The sequence below is a fragment of the Carettochelys insculpta genome, chromosome 6 (assembly GCF_033958435.1).
Source record: "Carettochelys insculpta isolate YL-2023 chromosome 6, ASM3395843v1, whole genome shotgun sequence".
In the NCBI taxonomy this organism is placed as follows: Eukaryota; Metazoa; Chordata; order Testudines; family Carettochelyidae; genus Carettochelys; species Carettochelys insculpta.
The window spans coordinates 46,240,886-46,251,780 of NC_134142.1; the positions used below are offsets into that span (position 1 = coordinate 46,240,886).

The 10,895-nt window shown below is 51.3% G+C and overlaps 1 protein-coding gene across 1 annotated transcript; it reads left to right on the forward strand.

Annotated features, from left to right (window-relative positions):
- The first annotated feature begins 317 nt into the window (after positions 1-317).
- Positions 318-3,056, forward strand: NKX2-1 (NK2 homeobox 1). Its single transcript, XM_074998815.1, has 2 exons — positions 318-684; positions 1,648-3,056. Exons 1-2 carry the CDS (start codon positions 318-320, stop codon positions 2,316-2,318), a joined length of 1,038 nt encoding a protein of 345 aa, XP_074854916.1. The 3' UTR covers positions 2,319-3,056.
- The last annotated feature ends 7,839 nt before the right edge of the window (positions 3,057-10,895 follow it).

A 10,895-nucleotide genomic window follows, 5' to 3' on the forward strand; every position in this document is an offset into this window, starting at 1 on the left:
CCAAGGTGTTTACCTTGTCAACAGCATGTCAGCTAATTATCTCGGGCAAGATGTAGGCTTCTATTGTCTTGTTGCTTTAGCGCCTACGCCCCGCCTCTGGTGGCAGCCTAAAACCTGGCGTCTGGCTAAAACAAACGGAAGGCAGCCCTGAGCCTCCACTCAATCCAATTAAGGCGGACTTCGTCCACTCGGTTACGTGTACAGCCAACAAGCTCGGCGCTCCGGCACCACCAGAATATTTGGCAAAAAAAAAAAAAAAAAAAGCTTTGCCTCCCCTTCCCCCCTTTTTTTTTTTCCTTCCTTCCAGCCGCCGAATCATGTCGATGAGCCCCAAGCATACGACTCCCTTCTCAGTGTCTGACATCTTGAGTCCCCTGGAGGAAAGCTACAAGAAAGTGGGCATGGAGGCGAGCAGCCTGGGGGCTCCTTTGGCAGCCTACAGGCAGACGCAGGGCGGCCAGCCAGCCATGCAGCAGCACCCCATGGGCCACAACGGGACCGTGACTGCCGCCTACCATATGACCGCGGCGGCCGTCCCCCAGCTCTCCCATCCCACGATGGGGGGATACTGCAACGGCAACCTAGGCAACATGGGGGAGCTGCCCCCGTACCAGGAGACCATGCGGAACAGCGCTTCGGCCCCGGGGTGGTACGGGGCCAACCCGGATCCGCGCTTCTCGACCAGTAAGTCGGCCCCAGGGAAGTTGCTGGCCCCAGCCAGGGGGATCCGGCCCCCGGGAGGGAGCGGCTCGGCTGCGGTGCGGGAGGACAGGGGGGGAAAGGGGCTTGAAGGGCTGGACGGCGGCACGGCCGGGCGCGAGAGGGGTTTTTTGGTTTCCCGGGATCCTGTCCGGTTTAACCCCTTCCTGCGTCCCCCGTCCCTCGTTCTCCGGACCCCCCTCCCCAGGCTGGCGGGGGGCTCTCGCCTTGCCGCAAGGGGACCCCCCGGGGGGGAAGGACCCTCGATCGGGGCGATTTTGCTGGAGGGGAGGCGAGCTTCGGGGGGGGGCTGTGTCTTGTGGGGGGTCCCTGCCCCAGACCGCTGCGATCAACCGCGCACCCAAGGGCGGCGGAGAAGGGAACCGTGCCCACGGGGGCTAGAGACGCGGTGAAATAGATCCAGGCTCCCTCCCAGCCCGCAACTGAATCGACACATCGGGCTACTTGCGGCCCCCCACAGCCTCAGCCCAGCTCGGGGAGCCGCCTGCCCGGTGGCGGCAGGGGGGATCCAGGCTCTCGGGAGCACGGGGCTGCGCGCTGCTTTCCTCGCGGCTGGAAAGGGAGGCGAGCCGCGCCCGCGGGTGGGAACTCGACTAGCCCGGGGCTGCGGGCCCGGGGCCGTCCCAGCTCTGCCAGCCCGAAAGAGGGGACTCCAGGGGCTTGCCCCGTGGGCGCCATGAACCTGCGGCGAAGCGGCCAGAGGAAGGAGCCCAAATCTCTGTCGCACTTGTCCCGGGCCAGGCGCGCACAGTTCTCCGGGCTCGGGGCTGGGCCAGTCCAAGTGTCCCCGGCGGAGGCAGGCGCCAGGTGGATTTGAATGGGGAAGGGGCTTGATCCGGGCGAGGCTCTCGGCGCTGTGAACGAACGCCCCGCCAGCGCCGGGTCTCGAACCCGGGGCGTTAAAACGTGCGCTCTTCTCGGTTTCAGTATCCCGCTTCATGGGGCCGTCGTCGGGGATGAACATGGGCGGCATGGGCAGCCTGAGCTCGCTGGGGGACGTGAGCAAGAGCATGGCCCCACTCCAGAGCACGCCGCGGCGGAAGCGCAGGGTCCTCTTCTCCCAGGCGCAGGTGTACGAACTGGAGAGACGCTTCAAGCAGCAGAAATACCTCTCGGCGCCGGAGCGAGAGCACCTGGCCAGCATGATCCATCTGACGCCGACCCAGGTCAAGATCTGGTTCCAGAACCACCGCTACAAGATGAAGCGCCAGGCCAAGGACAAAGCCGCCCAGCAGCAGCTGCAGCAGGACAGCGGCTCCTGCCAGCAGCAGCAGTCGCCCCGGCGCGTGGCCGTGCCCGTGCTGGTGAAGGATGGCAAGCCGTGCCAGGCGGGCTCCAACACCCCCACCGCAGCCCTGCAGAGCCACCCGCAGCAGGCGCCCACCGCCATCACGGGGGCGGCCAACGGCAGCAACCTGGGCCAGCATCAGAACCACCAGACAAACAGTGCGGGGCAGTCTCCGGACATGGGACAGCACTCGGCCAGCCCGGCCTCGCTCCAGAGCCAGGTCTCCAGCTTGGCTCACTTAAACTCTTCCAGTTCTGACTATGGCACCGCCATGTCCTGCTCTACCTTGCTCTACGGTAGGACCTGGTGAAAGGATGTTTTTTTTTTCCCCTGGAAAAGCTCAGATGTCCCCAGTCCCACCAATCAATCTGTCCTGTGCAAACCATGGGGTGGGGGGGGTTATTATTTTATTTTAGTTTTATTTTTCAAACCAGCGGTTCTTTGAGGAACCCCTAGCAGAGAGAGAGAGAGAGAGAGAGAGAGAGGGAGAGAGAGAGACTTTCAGGCGGTGAAATGGGTAATTGACAATAAAATCACGGAGCGGTTGCAGAATGGAGACCGCCAAGGGCCCTGCTCCGGAGGCTTGGATTTCCAGTGTACCCTTTGCCAGCGAATAGGACTTGCATGTAAATATAGAGATTTCTGAAGCGGGGAGCTGGGCGTCCCCCCAAAAACCACTAGCGTCGCCCAGACAAAAGGAAACACCCCCCCTTTTTTTTCTCCCCCAGCCACCAAGGCCCGCGGATGGAGATTTGATTCGTCACAGCTTGGCCTCCTCCCCGCCGCCCTTTACTTTTGATGTGAACTTGTAGCTGTATAATGCTGTCAAAAGTTGGACTAAACCCATAGTTTTTAGGCACCTGCATATTTTGTTGTAAAGAAAAAAAATTCAATCAACCAAATCGAACCAAAACACACCCGACCTTTTTTTAATGGACATTGAACGAGCCGCGTAAACCCTCTGGCAGTTTGTTCTTTCCGCACGTCTCCTATTTCTGTTGTAAACTTATGTAGATATTTGGCTTAAATATAGTTCCTAAGAAGCTTCTAATAAATTATAAACACATTACAAATATTCTTCCTTATTATTTTTCTTTGCCCCCCTCTCGCATCTCTCCCCCTCCACCCCAGCCCCAGAAAACAAAGGGGGCTTCTCAGAAAGCCTGGCAGCAAAAAGACCTCGCTCTTGCCCCCATGGAAGTCAATGGGGATCGGGCCCACTGGTTTCACTGGGAAGCAGGATCAGGCCCATGCTTTGAAGCGTTACCCGATCGCTAGACTCCCGCTTTGTCTAATGCAAGAGGCCAGTCGGAATGGCTTAGCCGGACGTCAGGGTAGGGCCCACAGCAGAGGGCTGTTCATAGAGAAAGGCCGGTAGCCCAGAAGCAGCCCCTGGGTTCTCCGAAGGGTTTTAAGCGAAGGTAAATGCTTGTGGTTCTTGGACACGAACTAGCCAGGGACCCACTGGCAAGGCAGGAAACGCAGCCGTTTCGCGGCCAGCCCGGGGTAATAACTTGTACCCCGTTCACTCCTCCCGGGCTTTCCTGGGTACCTGTGTTTTAAGGGGAGCCCAGTCACCTTATTTATAAGCCAAATAAAACCACACTCTATTGCGCACGGCGTGTGGTTTGAACGAACTTTCTTTCGCCAATGTACTTGCCCCCCCCGCCAGGCGCGCGGGCCTCCGGGCCGTCTGTCCGGCAGCTTTCAGCCTTACCGACCGGCCGGCTCCTTTGCTGCGGGCGCCTTTGGGGTCGAAGGCAGGTGGCCTTAGGCTTGGGGGGGGGGGGGGGGGCCGCTGGTCGAGGCTGGGAAGAGACGGGGGCTGCGCGCGTGGCTGAGAAATACGCGCGCGTTTGCGAGCGATGGAGACGCTCGGGGACTGGCGAGGGAGGCAGCGTTGGCTTCGGCGTCAACAGACCAAGTAAACGCTGCGCGGTTGCTTTCCACGGACGAGCCAGCAAGACGTTTAATTCACAAGCGTCGGGGCCAGTGCATTAGCCCTGCCGCGAGCATCCCTGCCCAGCCAAAGGTACCCTCTGGCGGCCGCCTACGAGCTCCGGGCTCACATTCTCCAGCGCGCCCTTCGCCTGGTCTCCCCCCCCCACCCCCCCCCCGCACGGTTTCCAAATCCAAAGGCGGAAACAACTCTGGTAACTGAGCCGCGGCCGGAAGAGCCTGAGCAAAGGTCCCGCTGCCGAGCCGGGCCGAGGAGGGACCTAGCCGGGAGTGGAAACAAACAGCTCTGCGGCTTAGGGACCAGCGCCGGGTGGTAGTCCAAGAGCGCGGGGAAGGAAAAGGAGGCGCAGGGAAAAGAGGATCGGATCCTTCTTTTAAACTGGAAACCATCACGTGCGCCAGCGGGATTTCCAGCCCCTCCGTCTGTGTAGCATTCCCTCGGGTGAGAGAGCCAGGTTAAGGAATGGGCTAGGACACATTTCATCCCCCCCCCCCCCTTGAGTGAGACTATTCATTTCAGCTCCGCGTCCCAGCTGGCGGCAGTCAGAGGCCCCACGCGGAGCGCTCGGTGCTGGCGCGGAACAGACACGCGGAGCGCTCGGTTGGAATTTCTTTTGAGGGTTACACTTCGGCTCGTAGGTTCTTGTCCCAGGGGAATCGGTGCGAGGTCTGGGCAGCAGCCCATGTGTGAATAGGTCTCTTCCCTCGCTCCCACTTTTGAAACACCCGCTGAAGGGGTGAACTGTGCTGCTGAGCGTGACATTTCCTCTCCCCGGGGCTTTAGTGCAGAGTCCTTCCCCAAACAGGTAATTTTCAAACGCGAGGAGAGTTGAGCTTAACTGCAAATTCTGAACTATTTTCATGCTAGGAAGAAACACAACGGGCAGGTTTAGTGTGGAACCAGCTAGAGACTTAACGTAATAGACTTTGGGCAATAAATGAATGTTGCTGTATCCAGACAACCTCATAAGCACATATTTGGTGGTGGGTGTAATTACTGTAATGGATTATTATGTACACTGGCTTATCTTTCTTAAACTAAATTTAGTTTCGATTAAATAAACTCGTTTCCACTTTGTCTGATGTCGGCTTAGTTTAAAGTCTGTTTACTTGCGCCACAGAAAGGTGAATTCATCTCTTTATAAAGCACTAGAGACCAGGCAAACACAATTCCAACTGTATTTACATATCAATCAGGAGAAATGCAAACAAACTGCCTCTTTAACAAATTTATAGAGGGTTTTTTTTAATGACACCGTATTATTGCCCTTTACCATAGCTTTGCACAGCCAGTTAAGTCTTCATTAAGATCAAGATATTCCAATGACTTTTAAAAACATTTACATCGGAAATTTCCCTTGCGCCGACTCATGGGATTTGCCACCCTATAGCTTTCCTAAATTAAAATATAGGCTACTGTGAAAACCCCTGCACCTTCCCAGGCGCTGCTTTTCAGTCGCTTGTTAATCAGGGCCGAACTCGAGGAATGGGGAGTTACCAAGGCGGGTGGGGGAAAGCTAAAGCAATGATGAAAATCTTGAAACCACATTTCCGAACTTCTCCGATCACATACAGAAATCAGACCACGGGCGCCATATATGTATTTTGTCATTCAAGAGCAGGAATAAAGAACGGCTATTGCCTCCTCCTGCTTCCCCGCCCTGGCACTGCCTATAGATGTAGGAGATTTGCTGAGGGCATTTTTCCTCTGCTGTAAATAGGAGTTCATGCTTGAGTGCCATGAAGTGTGGATGTAGTGGCACAGCAGGCTGGGGGAAAAAAATCAGAGTTTCGCCATGGTTGCTCTTAGGTATCAACGCATTTTTATTTCAAACCAACAGCCTTTTACCACGGTAGCTGAGGAGTCTCGGAAAGAAACCCGGTGAGAAGGATCTCCAGGCTTGGGGTGTGAGCCAGGCTTACGGCTCTATTCCCCGAGCAGTGCAGGAATTCTTGTTACACACGCGAAAGAAGCAGCCGGGATGCTGAGCTAGCCGTCTCTTGCCTGCCTTTGAGTTCAGGAGGCAGTCGCAGGTCCTCCTGCAGTTAGCTGCTGAAAGCGCAGCTCCCAAACGGTGTAACCTGAGGCGGGTCTAACATGACACCCAGAGAAGTTGCCCCACAAAAAGTGCCAGGGGCCTTTTATTGCAGACTGCAGGTACCAGGGCCTCGCGGGGGAGCGTGCTCTATCCTAACGACTCCTGGCGACTGCTTGTACAAAGGGAACCTGGAGGTAAACACTGAAGAATTTCCAGCCTTTCACGGCAATGGTTGGCGCAAAGTTAACATGAGCTTTCTCTCTGACCAGCTGTTCCTCTTATGATTCCCATCGAAACCTCCCCCTCCCCCAGCCCGTACATGAATGTTGTATATATGTATCAAATGGGTGCCAAGATAGAAATATTATCTTCTGTGGCAAATTGGTGATTGACACGAAATGAGATCTGGTTGTCTGCCCGCAAGCACGTTAGGGATCAGGTAAGGTCAAAGCTTTCTATATTATGTCTTTTTTTTTTTTTCTCTGAGGCTCCCTGGTTAAGTTCGGGTAAATAAAGAAAATGGGTAAGATGTGTTGTCGTGAACTGAAATTAAACTACTTTTTAAAAATTCTTTTCTGCTTCGAAAGCCTCAAATGGAAAAAAGTTAGTGGTGAGATTCAAGCTTGGATTTAAAGCTTCGGTTCAGGGAAAAAATCAACTCGATCGTTGTTATACCCACTGCAAAAGTATGGAAACCAGCAGTTCTAGGAGTGGACGGTTGGAAAATTGAGTAGAGAAATTGTGACTTCATTGACCTCAGCTGCCACATATAAACTTCTCTAAAGTAGGGGGTTTAATTTAAAAAAAATATTTATAATGTAGTTGCCACTATTTAAATAGTTTTTAATGTTTAGTTCCAAATCTCACATTCACAACAAGATGTGAAATTGACTAATATACTTTTCTTAAATGTATTTCCATTTTACAAACAGACGGAGAGGCTATTCGTGTGTTTTTTAAACAATGTGTGGGTTGCATCTCCCTATTGAACTAGTTTACCTAATGTTTTTGCTACTCTTAAAAGTTTTCTTGTGTTATAGTAATCGGAACTGCTAATATTTTCCCATACATTGCTTTATCATTGGAATGGTTCTTCGAAATTTGACTCAGGGAAGCACTTAATCGATGAGATATTCAAAAAACGTGTATGTAAGAGATTAAGCCACCATAGTTTCAATGCAACAACTTTAACAAAGAGGAAGATCTGCGCCTCTCCCTGCTCTGGTGACTTTTACTGGGGGTCTTTTTTAATTGAAAAAGTGAATTTTCCCGAATAATGCTGTGCTAAAACCATCCAAACAGGCGCCCACCTGAGAACTCTGAAGGAACAAACTTTTCTGTGTCATATTAAAGGTGCATCTGAAGTGGTTGAGTTCATTTCAGTTTGTTAGTGACCTAATAATGTAACTCCAGGACACCGCTCTTTTGGAGTTTGTCTCGGTGCTTTGTTTGGCAAAGCCCCCGCCCCCCCGCAGAAGTCCTCATAAATACCATATTTTCGCGTCCGGTTTTGCTTTAGTCATTCACTCCCAACAAGCCGATTTCTTAAGCTAGGTAGTAATGTCATTAAACCGGACGATTACAATCACTCATAAATCGAGCCACCTTAGTTCCCTCTTCTTTCTGAACCCGTTTCATCTTATTGAAATAAAGGAAAAGAGTAATTAGCACGGGAATTTTCCAAAATATAAACAGCAGACACAGAGCTGCAGGCATGCAGCTCTGACAGGCTGGTTTATCTGAGGACCATGTAGAACCCAGCTGAATAAATGTTACTTTGCAACAAAAGCAAATCGTTATGTGACTATGTTCTCCCCGCCCCAGTTCCCTTTTTTTTCCTTTTCCTTCCAACATCTATTGCAAATTATTCATTTTGGGTTAATTGTTAAAATACTTCTGTATTTCTAGCTCGTAAGAATACATTTGAGTTTTAAAAGGGTTGTCCATAAAACATCTGGGCGCTGAGTGTAGGCTCGGGAAAAAATGACTTCATTTCTTCTGACAGCTATCTCCCAAATAAAAACCAAACGGAGCAAAAATGGAAGGCCTTCAGGATCAGCTAAAATACAGGTGGAAAGTTTTTTTTAAAAAAGATACCACTCTTAACTTGGCTCCCATTTAAGCCCATAGGAGTTGAGTCACTGACTTCCCCAAAGTTGGAGCCGTTTTAAAAATAACATGAGTTCTAATTTCACTAAAGTAAGAAATAATTCTTCTGACAGAGTCTTTGCTCGCTCAATGGAGCGTTCAGGCAGATTTCAGGAGTAGCGCGTGTGCGGTGGCCCCCGGGGGGGCGGACAATGAAGTTCAATGCATTGTGATCTATAGGCAGCCTCAGCTCATAAAGGAGGTGTGTAAGGTACGGTACATATTAATTGCAATTATTCAATTACTTCATCAACGTAACTGGAGTAGGGAGAAGACCAGTCATTCTAGACTGGGCTGTTGTAAACACAGTGGAAAACCCAGAAGCATAGATTGAGAGCTTCCTTTACTCCTTGTTATATATAGCTATAAGGTAATGTGTGCCTGTATGTGTGTGAGAAAGACACACACACACACACACACACACACACACACACACACACACACACACACACACACACCCCGAATTAAAAACACCAAGCAATTAATTTGTTTTACTCCAATGCTAATATTGTTAATGCAAACGGCAAGCTCAATTAATAGTTTCTTCTGACTGTGGTGCTTTCTATTATTTATGGTTAATAACACGGGGTCCTATTTAACTACGTTTATGGTTAATGTAAGCAAAAGATGTCTGCACCAACAAACCCAGCCTTTGTTTAGTACTGAAGTTACAGGCAGCAGAAGGGTTTATGGAGAACGCGGCTCACGCACCGGACAGACTTTCCCTTTCCCAGGGAGTGTGCTAAGAGAGAAGGCAGTGGCGCTCCCGGATAAACACACCAGTTGTGCTTCCGAACAAAAAGGGTGTGATTGCTCCGGTGAAGCAAGGTGGGCAGGTTACAACCACCCCAGCACTGGCATCTCTCAGACGCTAACGCTGACATAGGGTCCGATTGTAACACTTTATCAGGAATTAAAATGTGTAGTGACACCGACACAGTTCTGCTGCGCTCCCGCGGGGTTTGGCTCCAGTGGGATCAGGTGTGTGAGTAAAACCAGCACTACCTGGCCCGGTTCTAGCAATTTAAATTCTAACCAGACGCAAAGGTGCGACCAGCATTTTGCAACCGGCTCCGTCTCTCCTAACTTTTTATTTACGTCCTGCGCTGCGTTTCTGGCCCTTAAAGAGCCGCACTTTCAAAGGAACGTGCTCAAGATTTTTTTGTAATTAGGACCTCGGCAGAGCTCGGCCTCTCTCGCCGCATAACAAGAATATTTTACATTGCTCGTGTAGTTACTTCTGGGTGTGATACAGAGCACCTCGTCTCTGAATGTGTGCGTGCGTGCGTGCGTGTGTAAGGGGTTAAAATGTCTGGCACACGCACAAAGCATGGACATGAGGGGAAACTGAACGGCTTCTGGCAGTTCCAGACACCTTCACTCTTTGAAAGGTTCTGCATGTTAATTGGTTATTCTTCGGAAAATATAACTTGTTCGAAAGCTCCCACCGAGTATCCCTGGAAGGAGCCGGCGTTGAAACCGGCGTCAGGATTGTATGTGAGCAAAGGTCTCTCCCTCTCCCTCTCTCTCTCTCTCACACCCCGCCCCCGACTCTGAAAAGCTGGACACCGCGTTCCGCCTGTGTGCTGGGCGTTTAGAAGAGGTGCGGACAGACACAGTGTGCTTTGGAGTCCTTTTTTGGGGGGGAGGGGGTGTGACGGGGGCGCTACAGATGCCGTGGTGATGTCTGCAATTGTGTGGCCGTTGTGCTGTCGAGGTGCCGCCTGCGTGTTTGTGCTCGCGGTGGTAGTGGCCTGGTGCCGCCGATGGGGTGGTAGCTGAAGGGGGGGTGCTGAGGGTATATGGGGGGAAGCAGGATGGTGCTGGGTGTTGGGGGGGTTAGGGAGAGGCGGGCAGTTGAAGGGGTGCGTGAGTTAGCAGCGGGGAGGAGGGCTGGGGGTATGTGTGTGTTAGCGTACCGCCCTTGTACCATAATCACACCATTATCCAGCTGAAACATTCTCAAATGGCAAAAAGTTGCAAAATAGATCGACCTCCCTGAGATGAGAAGGGGCTGGTTCCAGAGGTCTGCAGCCATCATCCTTTCTTCAATACATTTTAAACAAGAGGATCTAGTGAGTGATTCCGATTCAATACACATAATCAGTTTGGAAGTCCTATTTCCATTTGAAAACAGGCCTATTTGCAATCATGAGAGCCGGACACGCTGAAAGATACAGAATGCATTCCGAGTAGATGGTAGGTGATAGAATCTCCAGACAAGCACTAAATATTTCCCTCCCGTTTCAGCCCTTGTACAGTCTACTTTAATCATGACGCATTTTAATCTAATATTCCCTTTGAAAATATGACTTAATTGCTTTAGAAAGCAAAGATTTGACCCACCGAGAGACTCCCTGGTGCAGAGAGCAAGAAAGAAACAAGAAAGAATGGTGATTGAAAAAGCATGTTGATTGTTCTACTAGTCCCTTAGGGTTAACAGTCATTTAATCAAGAGTACACTGGGTAAATGATTTTGTGGAAAATGCTAACTTGTTTTTAAAGTAAGGCCTGGAGGAAGAACATTGGCGCGGGGCTATAAATAGAAACCGCTATACACACATGTAAAAGTATAAAGGACACAGAGTGCTGAAACCAGGCTTGAGACAGACAGGAAGTTCTCTTCAAACCCAAAATCGTCTGAAACACTCAGCGCCAGTAGCTAAGTGTTCTCGCAGGGAATCTCAAGGTCCAGGCGCTGGAAGTAGCTGCGGTGCAGCTGCCAGGGAGAAGTCATTTTT